The following is a 24,809-nucleotide window of genomic DNA, read 5'->3' on the forward strand; positions in this document are numbered from 1 at the left end:
AAACCCAGGCCAGAACCACAGTTAATCAGTTAACAGAAAGTCAAAGAATTGTTATAGAATATATAAGGGGATAGATTTTTCTCTTGAGGGTTTGCCAGTGATGTTTTTGGCTTGACTTGCTTGAGTCTGTTGTCTTCAATGTCATTTTATTAATCGTTAATTCTGTTTGAACTTGAGGACTCTTTGGTGGCATCCTTCTGGGGCTGACCCCCTGGTCCATGTGATAGTCTACTCCACTTAGTACATGCGACACCAAACCCACAAATGTAGTGAGACCTATTTAGATTAGCATACACAAACTTTTATTTCTAGACGTAAGACCTTCTGTCCCCCTTGGCCTGAAGTAACTGTGTTAATGTGTTAATGGGCCTCTTCTTGCTAAAGTAAAGAAAGAATAATCTAAATTAGGCATTTTATTTATTTAGCTTCAATGCTCAGTCCTCGCATTCCACATGAGTGATTTTAGGCTGCACTACAATAGTATCCACCACCTTTTTGCCCCATATAGCACCCTGCTTATTCACAGCACACATGTCAGAAAGTGGAGCATTTGCCCAACCCACCCAAATAGCTTAGGGTAAAACTAACTGGTATCTTTTCCAAAAAAAATCCTTTTATCTATAATTAGAGACGATGTGCAATGTGCTATAGTTTTGGTAGGATACTGTGTATGGCAGTGAAATAAAATTCCTCCAAATGGACAATGTTTTTTTTTTTTTTTATTATGTATCAGAAAATAAGTGAAATAGGGAAGTTTTCCATTTAGTTCAACAAAACTGGCTTGTACTTTATTTATTATTAATGTGTTTTACAATACGCATTACCGTAATGCAGGTTTCCTCACTTCTTCAAAGGTTTCAATGATTCTAGATGTTATTTCTGTACTATTACTCTGCCTAATAAACTTGTACTTTATACATTCTTCATTACAGTCTATCAAATATTAAATCTCCATTCATAACCTAAAATACAATAAGTTCAGTGTTTTGTAATAGCCTTTTTTGTCCTAACCTGTATTCATCGGCTCTGACCCCAATCTTCATCCACCGCGAAAAACTGGAGGTCAGCCAGCTTGTCTTCAATTACCAACAACCTCCAATCTGTCGCTGACACCCAGACAGGCACACAGACATCAGCATTAGCCTGTAGGTTGCTATGTTTGCTAAGACCGGATATTAAATGTGTCATTTTGTGTCTTATCAGTAGCCTCTGCTCATGCCAGGGGAGGAATATCGTCATGTATGAATCTGAAGGAAATCTGTTCATTCCTGTCCAGATCTTGGGCACTGAAGTGGCGAATGGGTATGGCTGACCGAGGCACATTCAGAAATGAAAGAGTAAGTGCGAGCGGGATGAAAAACACACGGCCTCGTTCACCCGCACCCTGGGCTTTGCACTGAAATGGAAAGCCCCAATCAGTAATCAGTATTGCAGATACAAGTAGATTCACTGCATGTCTCATTGACTCAACTGCAGCACAGGGGTATTTTAAGTTCATCAGCCTCTGATGTGTTTCCTTATTTTTCACTAGCATCTACTGACAGAGAGGTGCCAGCTTTGTACTGCCTGATTGAAATATCCCAGACAGATTATTTACAGAATATATTTCCACTACTTTTCACCTGCAAAAAATTGGCAGCTTGAAGGCTTTTAAATGACCAGGATTTATGTGAGCTTTAGTTAAACTCCACCAATTATGAGAGAAAGATCAAACTTAATAAAGACAGCCAGAATATGTTAACAACTCCAGAGCGACAGGATGATGGATAGAGATGTGTTGCCAAGAACACAGGGAGGAAGAGAGGGAGTGGGAGACAGAAATGAGAAAGAAGAGAAGAACAGCTGAGGCAGACGAGCAAAACACGAGGTGAAGCTAGGATCCAAGCGGCGCGATATGATGGAACCCCAAGAGGCACAGCAGCCGGGCTCAGACAGCGGCGGCAGACACGGTAAGGGAGAGCAAACCGTGACATCAGAGGACGCCCTCGAAACACATGCAGGGTTCAGTTACCGGAGAGGTGGGGCGGGAGCAGATGAAGAACGAGTGGTGAGAGACGGGGACGAGGAGAGGATAGGGGGCTGCCAAGTGACGGACGGCGGGATATGGAGGGATGAGGCAGGGTGAGAGAGTATTGGTGCGTGAGCGCCCAGCACGCTTTGCTAAGTCACAGTGCGGTAACACAAGTGGGAGGGAGAATCTGCTGAATCAGTCCCCATCTCTGAAGGTGACCCTTTCTGCATTCCTCCTGCTCTCCCCCTCTCTATCTTTCTCCCTTCTGCCCTCTGTCTCTCGGTTTCTCTTCATCTCCCTCTGTCTTTCCCCTCCTCTCTTTCACCCACCTTCCTCTCCTGAACACTTCTTCACCTCTTGTCTTTTCCACCCTCTTTGCTTCTGCCTCGCTCCACCACGTCGTCTGTCCTCTCCCTTACACCCTCCCTCGTCCTGATATTGATATCCCCCCCCCCCCCCTTCTCATGGGCCAGCACACTAGTCTCCAGCTCAAGGCTGCATGTGGCTCTTTCAGCCCGCAACAATTTTACAGGAAAACACTTCCCTCACACGGGGTTATAAATATCTGTCCAGCCCGTGCAATCCATCACCACTCTGATTTATATTTATTTCTGCAGTTTATCCTTCCAAGCTTCAACACTGCCTGGGCTCATTTGATTGGAATAATGAAGAAAGATGGAGAACAGTAAAGATACTGACCAGGGGATTAAAGTTTTGGAAGACGATGAACGATATAATGGCTATATGTTGCTTCAGTTCAATGAATTGCTTCAGCAGACATAGTTCGGACGATGTGCCACGTTGATTGCTTTCATGCAGGTACATTTATCATTGTTGACTGAAGCAGTAAGGGAATTCATCAATTCTCTGACAACTGTGCCATATTTGTTTACATTTAGCAAGTGGGTATTGGAGCTCATGGTCTGCCGCCTCTCCTATGGGTCCAAACACAGGTTTTGAAAGCGATCTCTGTGTAGACCACACCAGAACAGAGAACAATGCTCTTGAATAAAAGAGACAGACTCCAACAGTAATAACATGGAAAATCCAGTGAGAACCACAGATGGAGAATTGTCAGTGGATCTCTGCCCTACTCTGTCAAGGGTAAACAGTTCACTATCTGACCATCTTTCTCTCCCGCCCTCCCTATCACATCTTCAGCACGTATCCTTGAATATGTATAAAGGTGAGGTGTGCTTTCTGCATATAATCAGCCAATTAACAAGCAGTCACAACACATGGGCTCCATAGCGTGAACTAAAGCAGGCATCTGGATGGTCTCTTTAGCAGACTGCAAGCAATCATATTAGCCCAAATGAAGATCACACTGAGAACCAGCCAGTGCACTACAATAAGAGGCTTTAGAAGTAATTAGTCAGAAGTTTGTATTGTGGATATTGGAGATTGAGAGGACCAGGGAATGGCAAGGAGCAAATTAGAAATATAAATGGATGACCACGCACACACACACACACACACACACACACACACACACACACACACACACACACATACACACACACACACACACACCGCATAAAACACTGTAATTAAAGATGGCTATGACTTTGTCTTAGGACTTGAAACAGAGCAAATCTCTCCTTCCATTCTTTCTCAACCTCTATCTATCTCTGTTTCTCTCACTCTGATACTTAATGAATGATTCATAACAGTACAGTAACCTTGACTGCTCCCTTAGCCTAAGGAAATGCCAGTAAATTCAGGGTCACAGCAGTCATCAATTCAGTACAGGCTGGGACACACCCTGTATGTGAGCACACACACACACACACACACACACACAACACATGCGCAGAAAAACATTATGCAAATGTCACACGTAAGGAAGAATAAAGTTGTCCTAAGTTCACGGGTCCCTTAAGGCATCAGTAGTGATTACAGTAATACAAATGTTTATATGTGTGTTTCACACACAAACAAACCCTCCTCGCATGACTTACCAAGTGATGTGGAAACATAAGGAACTATTTACTTGCAAGTGGATTTCAAAGACCTATGAGAACTTATATCAGAAATCGCATTTAAGTTATGATAGTAGTACATTTACATTTACATTTATGGCATTTAGCTGACGCTTAGCTGAAGTTATGATAGTAGTAACACATTTATAGACATGTCACCACAACTACCAGTTTATCTAAAAACACCCGTAATGTCATGTAAAATGTGTTTTTAAACTATAAAAAGCCTAGGTCACGTGTCATATATAGAAACGCTGACATGAGTTTCACATTATGTTTTAAAATAGCAAATAATCTAATTTGCATTACTGCTATTATTTGCCCATAATTAAACGAGTAATTACACACAAAAAAATGACTGAAATTGTTTTAACTATGTTTTAAAGTGATTGAAAGTTAAATTATTTGTGATAGTTTAAGTATTTGGATACTTTGGCCACGCACAACATATCTGTTAACTGCTTAACTCCTGCCGTTTCTCCAACCCTCATTCGTTGTCACACACGCTGCCTGATTCACACAATATTTGTAGAAAATACTCACCCGTATTGTCGTTGACACACACACATCCTTTTCAAACAGTTCAGTCGTTCACAAATAATCCGTTTAAAGGCGTCTATATACATTGAGTCAGCGAAAAGTAGACCTGACCCAAACGTTCAAAGATGAAGACGATAAAATGTTGCCCAGAAGAAATCAATAAATGCTAATTATTTTAAATATTCCTTGATAGCTTAACTTTTAAACAACGTGCAACTCGTATCGTATTTCGTGTCTGTGTACCTAGGAAATAGCAAGCGCAGCTGCGATGCGCACGCCAGACGCGTTATTTGGTCACTGTTGCAACTCGAGAGATGTTGCCCAGCTGAGCACGGGACCAATGATGATCTACGACAGGACAAAAAAAATAAAACGGACAACGGGGTCGAGGCATACGGAGGCAGTCATATACCTTTAAGACACCGGAACGAGCACACTGAAACCTACAGGTTTTTTTTTTTAATTTACATTATTGTAACAGCAGGATATCGAGTGACTGCTACAAATGCACTTTTAATCAAAGCTGGGTTATTCTAGTAAAGCTTGAACCTTACCTTCAGTTTTCCGTTCCTCCACAGCATGGTTCCCCCTTTTACACTGGTTGGGTTTCTTTAATTTAGATGTACATTACGCTAAGGCTGGCACAGCACTCAATAAGCAGATCACGGCGACAGTATTGATTTCAAACTCGGGAATGGTGTCACGGACGTCCGGTGGGTCTCATAGCAGTACAGTAGCCAAGGCGTGCTGCGGGGGATCTGTGACACTGGACAAAATCTGATCTTACAACCGCATGGTGGAATATCCCCAGACAGAGGCAAAGAGGAAACAAAACAATAACAAGAATAAGCGATGGGTGATAAGGGGAGGGAAAGACATAAAGGAGAAGAACCGCCCCTAAGTGTAAGCGCGTCAGGTACTTTGCCAGTTTCGTTAAAATCGTTGCGCTACACGGATCAGGGAGAAAAAAACGGTTGGCAAAAGAAATGTGAGACTCGTTAGGCGGAGTAGTAACTTGTGGGAAATTCAAGTTAAACTGCGTTTTAATTGAACAGTTGTAGCCTATCAGATTAAAATTTTTAACATTTTGGCACAGTTTGTTTGAGCAAACGTGGAAATATTTCCAAATCTCCCAAGGGCGGATATGTTCAGCTACATGTGTTTCAATGTCACATTTTATGAGATGAGAAAATTATAAATCAACTGTCATGTAAGCCTAGATGTCGTTAAATTGGTCCTGGGCTGAATTTAACCTTGAGTTCCCACCCCACAGGCTGATCACAAATCATAAATACATCTAACCCGATTTTTCCTTATTACTTTATTATGTGAACGTAAAATAATTCGTATTTACTAGCATTATTCAAATCAATAATGTGCACTACTTTAAGTTAATACATTATTGCTCTTACAAGCCTTGTCCTATTGCCATGCTGTTATGTCAAATGTCATATTAAATGTTTACTTCCACACGCCCGTGTACTCATGAGCCACTGTGCACTTCACACTGTAAGATATATGGTTAGCTAAGTGACTTGACTAGGGGGCTTTCACCACAGATCAAACGAATAAAGCAAGATAACTCATGCTATTCTAGCAACAAAATTTAAATCTGTCGTGCACGATGCCTGTACAGACTTTGTTCAAATGACTAGTTTTGTATTTGCATCCTAATAAAACAGTCTGTATGTAACGTTTAACGCAAGAAGAATGGTCCAAATATCCAAATACGATTATATAAATTAAGAAACCGCGTTAATCCAAATGAAAGAAATACTAAGCAAGTTTTTCTTAGTAAAATAAACCATGGTTTATTTCAGAGGAATATTACAAACGTATCTTGCCCTGCGTTATTTTCTTATCAGTTGCCGTATCACTTTTTCGCTGGGGTGGATTTTCTGTATCGACCCGTGGTTAATCTGTGATCTGAAGTGGAACATACACAGTGAATTGCATTCTGGGAAATGTATTGTGTTTGTTCATCTACTATCAGGAATAACTCTCTAATAAAACTACATTAACCAGAATTTACCCAATCTTCCGCGCCATATACACACGCCCACACCCACACAAACCAAACATGGCGTCGCCGGAGCCACAGCAAGAGCGCGGGGATAATCGAAAGTCATTAAACACACATGATGGAGAAAAGAAATCTGGTCCTGTTTCTTTCAGTTTTAGTAAAACATTGAATAAGGCCAAGACTGGCAAGACGGAAGAGCGAGATTACTTAATTGAAGTCGAGGGGAAGGAATTGAAAAGGTAATGCTATCAGATAGCTAGCGTGTTAGTTTGTCACTAACCTATTTTGACGTGATGAACCAAACCTAGGTCATATAGCTTTGTACGTCACTGATTTCACACACCAAAAAAACCTATTGTGCTCTTCTGCAAAGTGAGAAAACAGTTTTCATATTGTGCTAGCAGTTGGTTAGCTGGTTATGCTGCTAGCTAGCTAACCACTTCTTTTAACGTCTTGCGATTCCTTTGCCGTTCAACCTTGTGTAGTACCAAGCCAGTAGACAAGCCAAAGGAGATCATCATTCCACTGATTCAAAAGAACCGCTGGTACAGGCAAGAAGAAGCTACCCAACGTGTCACAGAAGGAGACCAAAGAAACTCTGGCTCTCAGGATCAGGATTCTGTGGAGTCTCAGGCTGTGAAAGAGCTCCTAGAAGGTGGGGATGAATACTTTATGTATCGGTGTGTAATGGAACATAATCAAGATATGTAAACGTGTAGGTCAGTATATATTCCTGAAATGGCTCAGTGCAAGTTACTTATGGAAGGTATTAACAAAAACTTTACTGTACTTGTGAAGAGGTTATGTTCTTTTTTCACCTCTTTGCAGATGTTTTCTGAAATCTGTTAAAAGAAGTCATCACTGACTTATAAATAAGCCCATGAGATTTGTATTTTAGTTTGCTTACTCCCGTGAATTCTCCTCTGTTATATTAGTGTAGGTGAACACAAATTTCTCAGTCAAGCTGGTCTACAGGTTGTTTCAAAGTTTAGCGCACAGATATGGCTAAAAATGTAATAGGTTTCTTAACGCAACTGTGTTCTGCTTGGCAATATTATAGTGTTAAAGTTAACACAAAGTTATATTGCTCAGATTTAACATAAACGTTTCTTCCAATGTTACAAGCTATAATATTAGTTATTTAACAATCACAGACAAACTAATAAAGTATTAGGGTACCATAATCTACTTTTTATGTTCATAATGTAATGAAATAAAGCTAATTAGAATGACTAATGTTACCGGAATGTTCGTTCTCTTGTACCTCAGAGTCTCGGAAGCAGCAGGAAAGATGGCTGAATGGCCCTCAGACCGACCCAAGCCTCGCCATCCCCCTGGTTATGCAGAACCAGGTACCACAGGGCTTCGAGGATGGGGAACGCGTCCGAGTGGACCTCAGGCCTGAGTCGGTGAGTCAGGAGAAAGGGTGTGAAAGGGAGGAACGGATGTGTCGGGTGTTGTGGAAGGTGGGTTGTAATGTCCAACTCGAAGCTTGACACTGCAGACATTCAGTCGAGGAAAGTCATGTTGTGCTTGTGTGTGTGTTTACTTCAAATACAAGGTCCAGAGAATGCCAGATGCCCAAGTGTTGTTTGTTTTTTTTGAGTTCTCAAATGAACACAGTAACACACAGCTTTCAGGTATGCTTGCTGATCTATAAAGCACGACTACCCCATGATTCTGTAGATAAACCTTATGCTATGTGCTAGGCCTAAGGTCTATGAGGTTTGGAGGCTGTGTGTGTGTGTGTGTGTGTGTGTGTGTGTGTGTGTGTGTGTAGTCTCTGGTTTTCAGAGGGCGTTTGCATCTTCAGTTCTACAGGTTCACCTTCAAGCACAAGTGATGATGTAGATGGAAACGCTTAAAAAAAAGTATAAAAAAAAAAGACTTTATTAACATTTTCTTCCCAAAATAACTCTGTCATTGCAAATTATTGCTGGTTTTAAATAGAATGAACTAGTTTTAGTGTTATTCTACAGTCACGGTATAAATGCTAAGACTGTGGAAGTCTCAGGCGAGGTGTGCGCATTGAGAGGTGCTCTGAATGGAGCAGTTCTGTAGCTCTTCACTTGTGCCGCTCCTTCTGTCAGGTGGTTGACTGTGAATGAAGTGGCGTCTCCGTCTATAATGTTGCTGGGGTGTGTGTGTGTTGTGGGCCTGCAGCAGACCCTGCCTGGTCCACTCTTCTCATCTGCATATGGCTGCGTCAGCACAGGCCACTGAAACCTCAAAATCGAGATGCATGTGGCACACTCAAACACAGCTTGTGTGTGTGTGTGTGTGTGTGTGTCCCTATGTATGCATGTGTTCTGACTAAAAGGGTGTGTCTTAATGAAATGAGTGGTGATGCCGTCCTCTGACAGGTCCACTGTGCTTACTCTGCACTCTCTCTCTCTCTCTCTCTCTCTCTCGCTCACTCACTCACTCTTTCTTTCACTCTCTGTGGTTCTCCCTCCGACTCTCATAATATCCAGAATCCCAATACTCTATTTACTTGGATGAAAGTAGTGGGTGCAGCAGTGCTGCCCTCGCACCTGTGCAGTGGAAAGCTGTTAGGGGAACCAAAACTTTATGCATGGAGGCAAATGCAAGCAGTAGCTACAGCAGCTAATTATCACCTTGACTGCAGGTGGTGGTGTGTTCAGAATTAGAGTGTTTCAGCATGTGTGTGTGCACGCGCACGCATGCGCGTGTGTAACTGTGAGCATACTCCATGCTGAGTGACAATCAGGTTTTGACTGTGTAAATGAGAGTAAGCTCCTCAGAGATATAGGATCATGTTCGGTGAGCTGCAGAATCGGGCTAAGAATAGGTTTGTGTGTGAGTGATGGGTTCCTCTGCATTAGTCCACAGAGGCTGACTATGAGCGAGTGCCCGTGGAGGCTTACGGCCTGGCCATGCTGAAGGGGATGGGTTGGAAGGAAGGAGAAGGCATCGGCCGCACATTCAAACAGTAAGTCCTGCTCTCGCTCGGCCTCGCTCTCTCTCCTACCCGAGTTCTACAGTTGTCCCTTTCTTTTTTGTCGTGTCGACCTCTCCCTTCCTTCTTCCCTCTCTGCACATCTCTCTCTCCCCGTGTCTCTCCCCTCCTCTCTACCCTTGTCCAAGTCATTGCTCCAAGACGCCTTTCTCTGTGTTTCGTTTGCACTGCAATAGAGGCAGTGGCACATGCATTGCAAGGTACTGCATAACTGTTCTGCAGTAGGTTATACTTTCCAGTGTTTCCTTCCTTGGGTTTTTGTGAAAGGTGGTATATAATCTAACATTATTTTTATTATTATTGTTATTATTACAGCTCAGACTGATGACTTTGCCTCTCACAGGGACGTTAAGCCTATAGAGCACCAGCTGAGGCCCAAAGGCCTGGGTCTTGGGGCCGACCGTTCTGCCATTAAGGACCTGGAGCCCACGAGGCCCAAACGGCCCCCCAAGCCTGGGGACGAGAGGGGAAAAGAGGAGGAGGCTCTCGTGATGGGGCCCGGAGGCTGCGTGCTGATCCAGTCTGGGGCCCACAAAGAACTCTACGCGAAGGTGAGAAAGGTTATCCGCAAATGCACCAGTGTTACCACATTCATATCTCAGCGTTGTTGGCCTACCAGAACAGCTTATGCTGTAGTCTAAGACTTGCTTCCATGCGGGCTCCAGATAGAAGGCGTGGACGCAGACAACGCCAGGGTCGTGGTGAAGCTCGCCATTGGGGGGAAGGCCGTGACCATCAGCCAGCATGCCGTCCGCCTCATCCCCCAGAAGGAGTATGACAAGTACAGTAAAGACCTCAGTGAGTCCACCTTTACCAGTAAAACGGAGCCGCTGAACCCAAGCAGAGTAGATGGAGATGTTTTGTTCTAGAGTGTTCTAAGGAGATGTGAATAAGACAGAGAAGCAAGGTCAGCGTGCAATGCAGGTCACAGAACTGGTGGTTCTGTGAAGGGTGGTGTTAAGACAGCTCTTAAGCTCTTACTGTTTGCACCCAAAGCAGAATCACGTCACCTGTTATTTCCTGTAATCAACAGCAAGGTGTTGTGGAACACACACACACACACACATACACAAAGCATGCATGCACCCAGTTAAGAGCCATATCAGAGTTGAGAAATGGTGCTGAGCAGTAGTGGGGGGGTTGGTTTCTTGGTTTATTAGTTTCAGTTCAGTTTGGGAAGTCATTTTTGGTTTCTGTTTTCTTTCTTCTTTACACCATGGAGAGTCACATCTACTTGCTCCTGCATCCTGAGAGTCATTGTAGTTTTTTGTGACACCTTCTCAGAGCTAACAGTGTTGGGGGGGGGGGGGGTATAGACATGCAATCTGTATCCTACTAAAACGATGGGCTTAACACTACATTGTAACATTTCACATGATTATGTAAAAAGTTGATTGGGGAAGAATAATGTGAGCATCCCGTGTATGAATACGCGAGTCATCAAAATGGCACTCTGTTACACGTTTCCTCCCAGGTCGCCTTAGCAAAGCACACAAGGAGAAGGAGAGAGAGCGAGAAAAGGAGAGCGAGCGAGAGAAAGCGCGTCGTCGAGAGGAGCCGGAGGCGAGGCTGGATGGCAGGGACGAGCGGGCCAAAGACCGTCCTTCGGCACGCGAGCATGGACAAAGAAAGAGAAAGCAGCAGGATAGCAGTGCTGACGGGTAAGTGCCACCTACCACGGCAGTAACGAGCGTCTACACATGAGCTACGACGGTAAATACAACAAAACCAGCAGAATGTGTTCAAATAAACCTTCCGCTGAGAATAGCCCGTAACGAGCCACCTCTCCCGCTGTCCGACAGGCAGGCGTCTGCTGGAAATTGGTTCGTCCCTAAAGCGTTTGCTGTAATTAATGAATAAAATAAACTGACAGGGCTTTCTAGCCGAGCGATATGCCGAAGTCTGTCTTGGTCTCCGCTTTAGAGAGAAGCCGCCGCCTGTGAAGGAGTACCGCGCTTCTCCCTCTGCCCTCTCCTGGCTCCAGAGGGACCTCCGTGTGCGCTTCATAGACAAAGCTTTCAAAGGAGGCAAATACTACAACTCCAAGGTACCGTTCCACCCTCTTCGTCCCGTCTTTGTAGCATAACTGCTGAAGCTGGATTTTCTGGGCGCACTGGGCCATTATTACTGCGCTGAGCTTGATATTTAAGCTTGACAGTTAAGCTGGGCCTTACTAAACGACGCTTTACCGGTTGTGTGACATTTTTATTCTTCGGGTCTCCCCTGGGTTCCCCAGATCCAGTGTCACGTTTAGAAACCGGTCTCTAGCTGACGAGGGCCGACAGTTGTGTGATTAACCCCGACTGGTCTGTTCCACTCAGATGAGGGTCGAGGACGTGCTCACCCCTGATATCTGCGTGTGCCGTACAGATGAGGGCCGGCTGCTCGACGGTAAGCAGGATGAGTCGGCATGTTTCACTGTGCGGTGGAAGCATTTGTAGGTGACGTGGAGCAGCTCACACTTGAGAGGTCTGTTTCCTGTGTTTCCCTGTCAGATGTGAGACAGGCCATGTTGGAGACCATTGTGCCCAAAGGCGACACTGACTCCGTTATGGTGGTGCTTGGTGAACACCGAGGACAGGTACGTGAACATCCTGTTCACAAATCACTATTTAACTCCTTAACTGACCCTTCTTGAACATATTAGTAAATGCAAATGTTTAAAGGTCCTATAAAGACACAAAGATGGTGCAAAAGGTTACGGTGTTTTTATTTTTCTAATGTGTGCACGTGCGCGTTTGGGGGGCAGGTGGGTCGTATACTGAAGCGTGATAAGGAGAAGTGTCGAGCTATGGTGGAGCTGGACCGTTATGAGGAACGGGTCTTCACCCTGGATTATGACTCCATCTGTCATTACGTGGGCGGAGACAGCTGAAGAACCATAGAACACGTTTGACGGTGGGAAGGAATCGCTTGGACCAGCAATGGACACGACCGGCACTGGTCAACATCCACTGGATCCCTGCACCCACAACATTGTATTCATCCAGGTGCATTACTTCATACTTAGCTTGGGTCACAATTGACTGGAACTGGAATCGTCCTTCGGGTCTCTGGGACGAGCCCTATGTTTTTAAGGCCACATTTCCTGTGAGCTGAACTGTCCAGTCTTGCTCTACGGAAAAGGCACGATTGGGTCATTCTTCACCTGCCACCTCTACAATATTGTTCACACTTCATTTTGATGTGGAAAATGAGCTGTTTGTGGTAGGTTTTGTATATGTGCTGTAAGAATCACTGCAACATTGGGTCATTTTTATAATAAAAATCTTCTTGTTCATCAAAAAGAAGCAGGACATGTTTAAGTTCGAAATTCTTCTACGATACTTTAACTTTAGATTTTCTTTTAAATAATGTATTTAAAGCCACAATTTACTACAAAGGTCAATTAAACCTACAGAAGGAATTTCTTTCCTTTCAAAAGCCTGGTATTGTAGTTGTTGCATACACAGAGTTGGGGTATTACACCTTGATTCCTGGATTTTAAACTGCTGGGAACGAACTAAAGACATAGGCCAACGTGAGAGTACATTTGATGGTCCCTCAGCAATTCCCTGCTTTATCATAGCACTACAATTTATGAGCATAGAGTGTTGCATAGTATCTCTGAGGAATAAGTTAACTTAAGACCATTTAGTATTTCTGAGAAGCTGTTTCAAATAAATTTCAGGCATACTTTACTGTAACCTACAATTTTATAACGAGTGTATATTTTGTCCTTGAATCATGGTTGAATTTTTAAAGCCCACAGCTGCACAGCTGATGAAGGACCTTTGTCCAAAATATCCTTTTTCTCTGGAAGCCTTGCGCACTACACCGTTTTTACTACTTCTGCAAAGATGTATGTATTTTTCCTGCTTTCAAAGTATTGGGAATAAAAGCAACAGCATTATTTCTGAGTAAATTCAGAAACTGCCAAAGTGGTTATGAAGCTCTTTCAGCTATTCCTGACTATAAAGATAAGAATCATAAAAAATAAAGCACGTAGACATTGCATGGACTTTACGTAAACAAACTGATTTAATTTGCCAAGAAATTAAGCATTTACATTTTACACTGGTGTCTTTCAATTGGTTCAGTTAAAAAAAAGCACTCCAATGACTCCAGGCTACACAATCTATAATACACGGGCATATTTACAAATATCAAACTGGCATACAAAAGACTCGGTCAGAGGGCATGGGGATAGTTGCCATTAAAAGTGTAGAACCTTACTAGACAGCAAAAAGCCCATAGAACCTTTTTTAAAAAATTGAACCACTGCAAAGCATCATACTAGATTGGTTTCATTCAGTCCTTTAAATAATGACAGTAATCTTTTCTAACCTAACCCAGGGGTTTAAATCTCATCTGATACACAAAATTTAAATCAACAAGTCTAAATTAAGTGGATGCTCTTAGGCAAGGCCAACAGATGACTACAGGCATAAAGAGTGTGGACCAGCAGCCACAAACCCTCTACCCAGAGACCTACTTTCCTGCAGATTTGACCTCTGACCCAAATCTAATCAATCAAGGACTTTGTCCTTCTTTGCTCTTGCTGCCATGCTGAAAGACAATGACACTACTCACCTGTTGCTTTTTTCCTGTGCATGGCAAATGGTTTTAAAACAAAATGGGGCCACAAGGGTACCAGGTAGGAAAAACATCTGTCTTGTTTATTCACCGAAATGTGTTCCAAACACCATCTGGCGGCTCCATCAGCACACACAAGGGTGAGGTGCACTGTTCAACCAGACCTGAGCCATGGTCACTGTAATTGCGCATGTGGTTTTCCTACTCCCGCATGTTATTAATGGTCATCACTCCTTAGGTGGTGATGAAGGCTCTATGGGCACTGCATTCCTGTTCAGTCGTCTTCGTCCTTCTCTTCCAGGCGCCTGGTGTGCTCAGCGTTGGCCCTGAGCACGGCTCCGGGGCTTGGGTATGGCCTCTGCTGAAAGAGGGGCCCCGCTGCTGTGGTGTCTGCCCCTGTTTTGGCCTCGTTCCGCTTGGGCAGGCCAGTGGACCATGAACCCCTGCAAAAAACCACCAGCACGACATTCAACAGGGGGTTACATGTACCACACCCGAGTGCGATCGTCTCCAGTGAGCTTTAACCTTCCTCAGTCAAGCAAATAAACATTTAGCAGTTATCCAGGGATGGGCACATACAGACTCCAAAACAATGGGATGGCTTCATATTTCTCAATAATCTACTGTAATGTCACTACAACATTACAGAAACAAAATAGAGCAGGAGAGTGTTTTGTAAAAGGTTAATTAAAGCAAAGGGGAGAATAAACAGAAGAGAGGTCAATTTGGTGGTTACCTCGGAGCGTCTGAATACGCACTGGGATCCATAGGATCCATCTCCTCCTGCTGCTGCTTCCGGCTTCCACCTATATGAACAGTAAGAGAAACATTTGATCTGAATTCTGTCAATGTTTATGATTCTTAGGCTATAGCAGAATTAAATGTAGGAATTTAAATTAGCATTCATTTTTCCAGTGATTCTTCACATTATGAAACAGTCATTATACTGACACACAGTGGCCTGAAATGTTTCATATTCTTGTACTAAATGTATTTTTAAATCACGGCCACCTCCATTGTGGGGGATACGCTCTATTGAGCATAAACTTGTTTATTTGAGGACCACAAAGAAAGTTTGTTATTCAGATGAATGGTACTTTATAAAATATGATTAAATAAAAAAAATAATAATAATTTTAAAAAAAAATTATATATATATATATATATATATATATATATATATATATATATATATATATATATATATATATATATAGAGAGAGAGAGAGAGAGAGAGAGAGAGAGAGAGAGAGAGAGAGAGAGAGAGAGAGAATTTGTCAGTAAAAGGACTAATTGCTCCTTTAAATTTACTATGCAAACAGATCCAATCATAGGTTGAATTTATCAGGATTCAAACAGGATGATTTGCATAATGCTACCAGATCTCTCTAGCATTCATTCATTGTCAGACGGTTTAGCAATCCATCACACAGATTACCTCGCTTTGATTTGTTGTATGGGCCCATGTCCTCTCTCCTCATTCGTCGGTCTCGGTCCCGTCCACCGTCACGTCCATTGTCCCGGTCCCGGTCTCTCTCCCGCTCCCTGTCACGCTCCCGCTCTCTGTCCATCTTCTCGTGGTGGACATCCCCCCTGTCATCTATGATCTCCACTAAGAACAGCAAACGTTACAACATATCACATCAGCACAGCAACACCTAAAACATTCATGAAGTTTAAGGCCATTCAACAAGTCAAATTTGAGGAGCAGAAGACTTCTCGTTGGTAGAACTGGTAGAACTTCTCATTGTTTTCTTTCTTTTTTCTTTTTAAACATGGAGCTTACATTCATTCACTTCTTGCTTTAATTTTATACCTCTCTGCTTCTTAACAGCCTTAGTAATGATGGCTGTAGGGTCATTGGGGGACAGCCAGGACACCAGGTCTGTCTCCACATTCCAGTAGTATGGAAGACCACTGCAGAAAAACAGAAAGGACCGTGTGTCACTAGAAATCCAAAACAAACCTATACAGAAATTAAGCTGGCTAAAACACCTCTCCCTGGTCAATCAGAGTTCTGTGTAACATTTTACGGAGCCGTTTGCTCAGACAAGTCCAGGTGCACAATTTAACGGAGTTATGAAACGACCCAAACTCCTCCAGTTAAACTTTATCACCCCACCTAAGCCACACAACTTGTCAACAGGGTTTGAATCAATGGCATTATCTAACAATAAAATGTTTCATCTGAGTCACTTATATGAATAAGATTTTAATGAAACAACAGCAAACAGCTTTACACTGCTTTAAAACTTGGATAAGAACTTCAAGTCTGTTGCGATTGCTATTACAACTTGATTGTTGCTCACATAAATACTTGAGTGCTTTAATGAGTTGTTCTTAAATCCCTGAGCATTCCATGAATGAGTTTTATATATATATATATATATATATATATATATATATATATATATATATATAGAGAATAAGAACATTTTACAAATACAGCAATACAAATAAGTCTGCTGCACTGCTTACCAGTTGGGGTCAAATACTTTGTACCAGTTGTTCGGTAAATTTTCAAGCCTTGTGGCTTCGTAATCTACGTTGTTGTCGTCATAGTCTTCAGCGATGATTTCCTCTTCGGTTTCTTTCGACAGTCAGAATCAGACAAATAAATCAGTTGGTCATGGGTGAAAATACAATGTAATATAGCTAACCAAATTACGAAACATAATGGTTTTAACGATGCCAAGTTAACGTTAAAACCTTACCATGGTCCGACTGTTTAACGATTCCTCTCTTGGCTAGACGAGCCAGGAGAGCTGGAGGCAGAGGCATCTGGGGATAAATTGGGAAGTTTTATTCCCGATATGTTCCAGACAGTCCGTACTTCACTAACCTAGCTAGCTGATTATCAACAAAACCGGTATTTCGTTAACGAAATACCGGTTTTGTTGATAAGCCAGTTGGCTAACTCTGCACCTTTCGAAGCTAGCTAACGTTACCACGGATTTTCAGTTAACCATGAGTTAGCTAACCGGTAACCTAGGCTAGCGGTAGCTAGCTAGCCCAAATGTATTGCTTTTTAACGAGTTACATCAGCAAAACCTGACGTAGTGCAACCAACAGAACGAAACATTCACGTGAATGTTTCAACTGCAATGAATAAATTATGTGCCAACATATGAAGTAACGACGAAATTACCTTTATATTGAGGACACGTCTAACGTCTCGCTCCAGTAAAACAAACGCCTTCACACGGCACAGAAAATTGACGTCACGTCCTTGTGGTTTCCTCAAGGTTTTCAATAGTCACTGTTCAAATTTCACGTCGGACGTGTGACAATTACAATTTATTTACATAGAGTAGTCTAACATAGTAAACTAAATATGATTTTCGGCAAGGTTTTCAAGTCGAAAAATGTCTAATTCAGCTATTTCTGTTAAATAGTCTAAATCTTCCTCTAGCAGGTTTCCGTCTTGGGAAAATTGCGTCACACCGACAACAGCAATTTATCATGGAGGAATATGCCCGTGAACCTTGGTAAAGTAGCCACAAGTTATTGGACAGTTTTATTAGTGTTGTTTTCGACAGAGTTAAATGTTTTAATTTTACCTTCGCCTGCCGGTTAATTTGCTTAATCTCTGTCCTCTGTTGATAGTCCAGTATAGCCAACGTACCTAGGTTAGGTTAGCGAATCATGAAGCAGTTAACTACAGCAGTTATGAAGCACGTCGACATATCAGTTGCGTTCATGATTCCATTCTTGTATTCTCTCTCTCTCTCTCTCTCTCTCTCTCTCTCTCTCTCTCTCTCTCTCTCTCTCTCTCTCTCTCTCTCTGTATTCCGTATAACTTTCTTCATTTGCCTTTCTCTGTTCAGTCCATGGAGAATAATAGATGACTGTGGGGGTGCATTTACAATGGGGGCCATTGGTGGCGGGGTCTTCCAGTCCGTCAAAGGCTTTCGGAATGCCCCTGTGGTGAGCATCAGTGACTGAAACATGAAAGCTGTTTTATTTATTTTTTGTTGAAGGTTCCGTTTTGTTGTCATCAATAATTTTCTTCTCAGGGTGTACGACACAGACTAAAAGGCAGTGCAAATGCTGTGCGAATTAGAGCACCACAGATTGGTGGTAAGATCCTCATGCCCTACTTTTTGCTCTGTTTTGTTGACTTTGTTTACCCTGCATATCTGTTGTGTAGCACTGCCATTTAAGAACAGGATAAGCAGCATTTCACCTGGATTTAGATACCAATGCAGTCGGAGTGCATTGCTCAAAAATTGCAGTATTGTTTTCTTAAAAGGGGTGGCAGTGGTACCCTAGTGGGTAGGACTTGGGCTACCAGTTGGAAGTCTGTCAGTTGGAAGTCTGTCAGTTCAAGATGAACACTGGCACTGCACCAGGGGTACTGTGTAAGAGTGGTGTTTCACATCTCTGACACTGTTGGTCGCTTGAGCAAGGCCCTTAAATCTCTCAGCTTCAGGGGTGCTGTACAATTGCTGACCCTATGCTCTGACACCAGCTTCCAAAGAATCTGCGATATTTGAAGACTGCTTTTCGTTGCTACATAATTTGTACTGAGCAACGACAATAAAATTGAATCTTAATCTTAAAAGGTGTTCTTCTGGGTGTCTGGCGTAAAAGGTTAACTCAGAAAGGCAGAGGTGATTCCTGCTGCATGAATTCAGGTTTGCTTCCCAGCTGTGACGTGGCTGATTGTCTGTATACCGACAACACTTAAACGGTTTTCATCTGTATTTGCTTTCAAATTTTAAACTGTTTACATCAGCAGAATTCGATGCAGTGTTTGCCAATATGAAAAAATATGGAACAATGGCTAAACTATGCAAGTGAAAAAAAGTATTGCTCTGAAAATGTATCCCAAACAATCCAAACATTTGTTGTTGTTCTGTTTTCCTGTCAGTTTGACCAATATGTAGTCTATACCCTCTGAGGTTTCAGGACAACTTTAGCTTTTTGGCTCGGTCTGTCAAACTGTGTCTAAACTGAACTTAGACTTTTACTGGCAGTTAAGTAAACTTAGACAGAGGCATCTCTGATGTACCTACATGCTCCAATTAGTACTGAGCCGGCTCTCTGACTTTTATAGGCAGTTTTGCTGTGTGGGGCGGGCTCTTCTCCACCATCGACTGCAGCCTGGTACGGCTGCGTGGGAAAGAGGACCCTTGGAACTCCATCAGTAGCGGAGCCATGACAGGAGCTATTCTGGCAGCGCGCAGTGAGTGGGCAGCTCTGTCACATGTTGTTCTAGTGACCCCAGGCGGTGGCTTGGTTTCAATCAAATTCAGCATTTGGCAGACACTCTTAACTGGAGCGACTAGTAATTGTGCACCTTGGGATTCAAACCCATGGCCTTGGTATTAAAAGCACCTTGCTCTACCTGCTCAACTGGATGAGCTACAATATAAAATATACCCTGTCTGGCTCTCACAAAGCTTACAGTGCAAGTTAGGCAGGAGCAAATGTCCAAGAGTGTCATGCTTGTTTGCGGTTCCTTAAGTGTTTGCGTACAGCTGGCTAGGTGACTGAGCATGTGGTACAGCTTTTGCAGTTTCTGTGTTGAAGGAACTCCAGCTGCCAGCGGTTTATGAGGTGGTAGCTCAGTGGTTAAGATACTTGTCATCAGAAGCTTCCCAGTTCAAGCCCCACCAATACCACCAAGTTGCCATTGTTAGGCCCCTGAGCAAGGCCCTTAACCCTCAGTTGTTCAAATGGTATTCAGTCATAATTGTAAATCACCTTGGATAAAAGCGTCAGCTAAATGCCATAAATGAAATTTTGTAATCCAGTCATAAGGGGACTTATCCTGTCTATTATATTGAAAATGTAATGTGAGTTATTTGTCATAGTCAGAAGCCTTTTTGCAATAGAGTATGTAGTTAACTGCAGAAAATTAGCAACTGCAGTAAACAGCAGCATGCATAATTAGTCTGCACATTAGAATTTTAAATTAGCTTTCTGAACGCTTTCTTGAAAAATCTGCTGAGTACCACTGTGTGTTAATGTGTTTTTATCCGTTTAGCTGACCCTAGATTGTGCAGTCTCTTTTTAATTCGAACACTTCTATATCTCTGTGTGTGTGCGTGTGTGTGTGTTTCAGGTGGGCCCTTTGCCATGGCGGGTTCTGCTATGATGGGGGGCATTCTACTTGCCCTGATTGAGGGCTTTGGCATCCTTCTCACTAAATATACAGCACAGCAATTTCAGAACCGTGAGTTCCACACCACTGAATGTAGAAGCGACTTGAGTGGATTTGGTTTAGAGTGCAAGTGAAGAGAGAAAAGGAGATTAGTTAAACTCAGTAACAAGGTACATAAGATTGTAGCAGGTGTTTGATATCCCGTGGAATGTTGTGTGCTGGTTTTAGTTTTCTAATGTTGGTTTTACTCCTCCAATTGATACTATACTGCACAGTGTCTTGTGTCGCTTTCTGCATGTTTAAAGTGGAATCTTTCATAGTAAGTGATCTGTTATGCCAGTTCTGAATAGTGTTCATTCACAGCCTTTCTTTCAGAACCACATCAGACTGGTTCTGTCTCACACATACCATCTATCAATCTATCAATTACCCATTGTTTTGATTATCACTGTAATGTCTTACTTCCTATGTTCATGCATTAAGATTGTTTTGTTTTGTTTCCAACACTAGCAAGTCCATTTCTGGAAGACCCTAGTCAACTGCCTCCAAAAGATGGAAACCATGGGCAAGAGAATCAGGGTTATGGACATTATCAATAGAGCTGTTATGCCTTTGAGACTGTGAAACGGAAGATTGAAGGGGAGGTCCTTGGAATGTAAAATCTTCAGATGCTATGGTGCCTGCTGGAGTTCTGGTGGTTCTCTACCTTCTCCTCTGTTGGGTCTGTATATAGGTAATTACTCAGGGCAGTATGTCAGTTATAGTATTAGATGCAAAGCAACTTGCTTATAATGTAGCTGACTTGCAAATATATAAAGATGTTAAATACTAGACAACAATGACAGACTACAAATGCACAAAGCTTGATCATTTTTCATTTTCCAACCAACTTGCGCCACCTGGTAAGCGGTACAGCAGACCTCTGAAGATTTTTTTTAAATGTCTCATGGTAATTCTAAGTGGTAGCGAAACAGCCCAGATCAGTGTTCTTTATCTAGGCTGTGAAGATGAACCCTGGCACTGCACCAGGGGTACTGTGTAAGAGTGGTGTTTCACATCTCTGACACTGTGTGTCCTTTTTTAAAATCTGCAAGTTGTGATATACACTTCAGTGTTTGTTCCCGTTGAACAGGGAACTGTCGGCAGCAGTCATACATTAAGATGTACAAAATTCAGTTTAGAAAATTATTTACCATTACCAGCACAGTAAAATCTACTGTTTACTGAAACATTGGAAAAGGTAAGCGCACTGAGTATTTTACAGTAGCATAAATGCCACTTTGAACTCTATCAACATTATAATGTATTCTTATGCTCTACTTAAACAATTTTAATAGAATTTGTATTTACTTTTGTAAAACAAAATAGCTATAAAGGTTACAGGCAGCAAAAATCTGTTATAATAATGAGTTTGGGGGATATACCTTTACCTCTTCAATTCAAAATATTTCCACTGTCATAACTTTTCCTGTGACATCACACGTGAAAGGTAATTGGTACATTTTGTTGTGCACTGTACTTACAGCAGAAATTCCTGTATTCATTAGCCTTTAGCTTGACCCAAATTTGTTTTGGAAATACACATGTTGAAATATTTGTGAATTATTTTAATATGGAGAAAGGGGGCGCATTTTTGTGCATTTTTTAGTTTGACATTATTTATTGTCACTTAGGTAGAGAATGTTGTATAAATAAAGTATATTGTGGTTGAATTAATTGCATTGTTAAAGGTTAACTAGCGTAAGGCAGTCAAGGAAAAAGAACGAAAACCGTGATTTGCTGAACATTACGTATTAGATTACTTATTAACTGCACAGCGGCGAAGCTTAGTTGTTTTATATAAACTTTCAATTTTGTATTTTGTTTCTGTATCGGTATCCACTTTGCTCATGGAATCGATCAATTGGATGTTCAAGCGAGTTGGATGGACTCAGACGCCTCCTGCCCGCTGGTCAATGTAGTTCTATGGAAACATCGAAAATGGTGGACGTTAAGCCTCCGCCTTTCCGAACCTTAGATGATTTTGTTTTCGGTTCGGCCCGATATTCAGTTTCAGATGTTCGTAATTTAGAAGAATGGAACAACCGGATAATCAACAACTTACTGTATTACCAGACAAACTACTTTGTGTCGGCGGTAGCATTCCTGCTAATAGTCGGGTAAGAAAACAATTGTGCCGTGTTCGTCCATTCACTACTATAGCGGTGTCCACAGAACCAGTTCAAGGCCATGGTTAAGTTTTAAACATTACCAAAGCCAACAGTTGACATTTGATTAAACAGGCAAGTGGTGGTTTGCTGCTTTCATTGTTAAAAGCAGTCGAACTGTTTTTCACTCAATACAACTAGCATCGGTGAGGACGCACAATAGGCTGAATTACAAAACACTAGATTAATCTGAAAGTGTTCAGTGGGAAAACTATTGTTTGTATCCCATTATAATGGACAAAGATGTTCTGTCTTGATCAAATCAGTCTGTCAGCGCTTTCATTTCTCAAAACAGGTTACAGATATGAGACAAGACTACAGTGAGTTTTTTTTCCACATTTCAGATCCCTCTCTCACTCAAGCCCAGGATCTCTTCTCCTGTATTTTAACTGCATCCCTTTGTTCATATTTAACATGTTTTCCTTCTCATCTTACTCTGCCCATGTTAACCTTTTGCTTTGTTCAGGTATTTCCAACCATTCCAGCTCTTTCTCGGGGCAACCGCGCTAACCCTGGTGTTTGTAGGCTTCGTGTGGACTGCGGAGAACAAGATCGCAGTGAGACGCTTCAGGAGGAACCACCCTTCCGTCTGTCTCGTTGCCATCCTGGGCTCCAGCTACCTTCTGCTCTCCATCCTGGGAGGGGTGAACGTTTTCCTCTTAGGCATCACGTTCCCTGTTTTAAGTTAGTGCCTCCTCCAACATTAAACAGCACCATGCTGCTAGATGTGAGGTTGTTGAAGTGTGTTATCTAGATGGCAGTTGTTAATGAGAAGCTGTTTTGTAGGTCACAGTCAGCAAAATGAGCCCAAGCCTAGAATAAAAAGAATTTTCAGTGGTGATTCACCATTGGCACTGCAGTTTAGTCTAATAGTAGTTAATCCATGTTGCAGGAACAGTCCTGAACATTCCGTTTTCAGTATGCGTCTCCGTGGAGGAAGTGGCTGTCCAAAACAATTAGCCCTTACCAAAATTGAAATGGAATATATTTTAAATTGTTCCAGTATGTGTGCTTACCTTCTGCTTCACATAATTTACAATTCCATGTACTTTTCCTCATTATTCCATTTCACAAAGGTTTCAAGAGTAACATTCTCTCCCTTTCCCCTCCCAGTTATCCTGCTGCACGCCTCGGTTAGGCTGCGGAGCTTAAAAAACAAACTGGAGAACAGGCTGGAGAGCATAGGCCTGAAGAGAACCCCCATGGGCCTGCTGTTGGAGGCCTTGGGCCAAGAGCAGGAGGCAGGCTCGTAGTCTGCGGCCCAGTCCCAAAGCGACCTTGACCAACCTTTCCCTGTGTCCTGGCGAGTCTCGGTGTGCTCTTACCGTGGTGCCAATGTTCATACACATATGCAGGGAGTGTGTGGGGGAAAATAAGTTGGGTTTAGTGTTGGGAGAAGCAAGTTTGAGAGGAAGGAGGGGTTACATTTAATTGTGTAATGGACTTGTAATGTGTTGAAGGGAAGGATCATACATAGCAAGATCAGGTGTTAAATTAATATTCATGGTGTACATTTAACATATTAACCCTGGAGGGTTTGATTTAGTACAGGTGATCTTATTTAAAAGAGGATTATAAGGATATGGACATTGTTTTGCATTCACTGTAGATTTTCAGTACTTTGAACAAGCCAAGTTAGTGTATTTATTTACAAATGTTCACTTTTTAATTTTTTGTTGTTCTTGATGCACATGCATCTGATTACTCTTAGATGAAACCCGGTATTCACCAGGTCATGCAGGCTTGGTCATTTTCTACAGCACATTGCAAATAATCCATGCATCACACAATGCAATGCAAATTATAATGTATGATGTAATTTTCCTTAAGGACATGCAGCAATCACGCATAAGCTGTTTGTCTAGACAAGATGGATGGTGAGCTTAATGAACATGTAGACTTATTTTCTATCAATTTTTGTGTTGTGCTCTGCAAGTGTTCATATTTTGGTCGTCTCATCTGTGATGGCAAGTGTCAAATATTCATGGCTATTTTGACAGAAGTACTTTGTGTTGAAAATGTTTTGTATAGGAATTTTTTTAGGTGTGATCTCAATACACTTTAGTAGGGCTATATGTTACTGAATGTTCCAGTGGCTAGCCAAATTACTTTTACTTTAATTATGTCTGTCTGGTTGTGGAGTGATTTCTGTCTAGATTTTTTTTTTTTTTTTTTGTCTGGCGAACAACTGTCGGCCTTTTGCACTTCTACCTGAAGAAAATAGTTATTGTTCTGCTCTTCTTTTTAAAACGTTTTATGTAGCATTTAATATTTGCCGTAGAGACGAACCAGCCCTGAATTTCCTAAGGTGATCATCCATTACAATGATCTAAATAAAGCTTTTGGAAAAAAAAAAAGTCCGTTTTTGTGTGCGTTTGTTTT

The 24,809-nt window shown here is 42.1% G+C and overlaps 5 protein-coding genes across 10 annotated transcripts in view; 3 read left to right on the top strand and 2 right to left on the bottom strand.

Annotated features, from left to right (window-relative positions):
• Nucleotides 1–5,362, bottom strand: part of magixb (MAGI family member, X-linked b) — a 60,669-nt gene extending 55,307 nt beyond the window's left edge. The window contains exon 1 of one of the 4 annotated variants that reach the window (XM_081703497.1): nucleotides 5,088–5,362. Coding sequence is in view for 3 of the 4 variants with exons in the window: in XM_081703496.1 (XP_081559622.1) it covers nucleotides 4,537–4,619 (83 nt within the window). In the remaining variant the exon portion in view is untranslated. Of the gene's footprint in view, nucleotides 1–4,536; nucleotides 4,974–5,087 lie in introns of those variants that run through there. The other 3 variants (XM_081703496.1, XM_081703495.1, XM_081703498.1) reach the window with 3 other exon arrangements.
• A 1,233-nt stretch (nucleotides 5,363–6,595) lies between these two features.
• On the top strand, nucleotides 6,596–12,832 carry gpkow (G patch domain and KOW motifs). The gene is made up of 11 exons (XM_027012189.3): nucleotides 6,596–6,795; nucleotides 7,042–7,211; nucleotides 7,826–7,965; nucleotides 9,403–9,509; nucleotides 9,880–10,087; nucleotides 10,202–10,334; nucleotides 11,011–11,197; nucleotides 11,460–11,583; nucleotides 11,858–11,927; nucleotides 12,032–12,117; nucleotides 12,286–12,832. The coding sequence occupies exons 1-11, from the start codon at nucleotides 6,614–6,616 to the stop codon at nucleotides 12,409–12,411; spliced, it is 1,533 nt and encodes a 510-aa protein (XP_026867990.2). The 5' UTR covers nucleotides 6,596–6,613; the 3' UTR covers nucleotides 12,412–12,832.
• A 700-nt stretch (nucleotides 12,833–13,532) lies between these two features.
• On the bottom strand, nucleotides 13,533–17,381 carry pqbp1 (polyglutamine binding protein 1). Its single transcript, XM_027012212.3, has 7 exons — nucleotides 17,260–17,381; nucleotides 16,826–16,892; nucleotides 16,590–16,701; nucleotides 15,928–16,028; nucleotides 15,550–15,723; nucleotides 14,848–14,917; nucleotides 13,533–14,554 (listed from the first exon to the last, which is right to left on the bottom strand). Exons 2-7 carry the CDS (start codon nucleotides 16,890–16,892, stop codon nucleotides 14,386–14,388), a joined length of 693 nt encoding a protein of 230 aa, XP_026868013.2. The 5' UTR covers nucleotides 17,260–17,381; the 3' UTR covers nucleotides 13,533–14,385.
• A 42-nt stretch (nucleotides 17,382–17,423) lies between these two features.
• Nucleotides 17,424–21,932, top strand: timm17b (translocase of inner mitochondrial membrane 17 homolog B (yeast)). 3 transcript variants are annotated; one of them, XM_081703493.1, is made up of 6 exons: nucleotides 17,424–17,599; nucleotides 17,939–18,038; nucleotides 18,128–18,191; nucleotides 19,171–19,299; nucleotides 20,182–20,390; nucleotides 20,731–21,932. In XM_081703493.1, the coding sequence occupies exons 1-5, from the start codon at nucleotides 17,574–17,576 to the stop codon at nucleotides 20,352–20,354; spliced, it is 492 nt and encodes a 163-aa protein (XP_081559619.1). In that variant the 5' UTR covers nucleotides 17,424–17,573; the 3' UTR covers nucleotides 20,355–20,390; nucleotides 20,731–21,932. The 3 variants fall into 3 exon arrangements, with proteins under 3 accessions (XP_081559619.1, XP_026868016.1, XP_081559620.1); XM_027012215.3 differs by having other exon boundaries at nucleotides 20,182–20,292; XM_081703494.1 differs by lacking the exon at nucleotides 17,424–17,599 and adding an exon at nucleotides 17,629–17,801 and having other exon boundaries at nucleotides 20,182–20,292.
• Nucleotides 21,933–22,070: 138 nt separating this feature from the next.
• Nucleotides 22,071–24,784, top strand: praf2 (PRA1 domain family, member 2). The gene is made up of 3 exons (XM_027012214.3): nucleotides 22,071–22,379; nucleotides 22,894–23,111; nucleotides 23,541–24,784. Exons 1-3 carry the CDS (start codon nucleotides 22,186–22,188, stop codon nucleotides 23,678–23,680), a joined length of 552 nt encoding a protein of 183 aa, XP_026868015.2. The 5' UTR covers nucleotides 22,071–22,185; the 3' UTR covers nucleotides 23,681–24,784.
• Nucleotides 24,785–24,809: the final 25 nt, after the last annotated feature.

This window comes from Electrophorus electricus, chromosome 20 (assembly GCF_041902795.1).
Source record: "Electrophorus electricus isolate QZ-2024a chromosome 20, ASM4190279v1, whole genome shotgun sequence".
Lineage (NCBI taxonomy): Eukaryota > Metazoa > Chordata > Actinopteri > Gymnotiformes > Gymnotidae > Electrophorus > Electrophorus electricus.

Coding starts and splice junctions, on each gene's coding strand:
- gpkow (XM_027012189.3), top strand. CDS start 6,614: ATGGCGTCGCCGGAGCCACAGCAAGAGCGCGGGGATAATCGAAAGTCA. Junction 11,198..11,459: donor CAGGATAGCAGTGCTGACGG/GTAAGTGCCACC, acceptor TCTCCGCTTTAG/AGAGAAGCCGCCGCCTGTGA. Junction 11,928..12,031: donor TGAGGGCCGGCTGCTCGACG/GTAAGCAGGATG, acceptor TTTCCCTGTCAG/ATGTGAGACAGGCCATGTTG.
- praf2 (XM_027012214.3), top strand. CDS start 22,186: ATGGAAACATCGAAAATGGTGGACGTTAAGCCTCCGCCTTTCCGAACC. Junction 22,380..22,893: donor GCATTCCTGCTAATAGTCGG/GTAAGAAAACAA, acceptor TGCTTTGTTCAG/GTATTTCCAACCATTCCAGC. Junction 23,112..23,540: donor CATCACGTTCCCTGTTTTAA/GTTAGTGCCTCC, acceptor TTCCCCTCCCAG/TTATCCTGCTGCACGCCTCG.
- pqbp1 (XM_027012212.3), bottom strand. CDS start 16,892: ATGCCTCTGCCTCCAGCTCTCCTGGCTCGTCTAGCCAAGAGAGGAATC. Junction 15,724..15,927: donor GGCTGTTAAGAAGCAGAGAG/GTATAAAATTAA, acceptor TGCTGTTCTTAG/TGGAGATCATAGATGACAGG. Junction 14,555..14,847: donor GCGTATTCAGACGCTCCGAG/GTAACCACCAAA, acceptor GGTTTTTTGCAG/GGGTTCATGGTCCACTGGCC.
- timm17b (XM_027012215.3), top strand. CDS start 17,574: ATGGAGGAATATGCCCGTGAACCTTG. Junction 17,600..17,938: donor GAATATGCCCGTGAACCTTG/GTAAAGTAGCCA, acceptor TTCTCTGTTCAG/TCCATGGAGAATAATAGATG. Junction 19,300..20,181: donor AGCTATTCTGGCAGCGCGCA/GTGAGTGGGCAG, acceptor TGTGTGTTTCAG/GTGGGCCCTTTGCCATGGCG.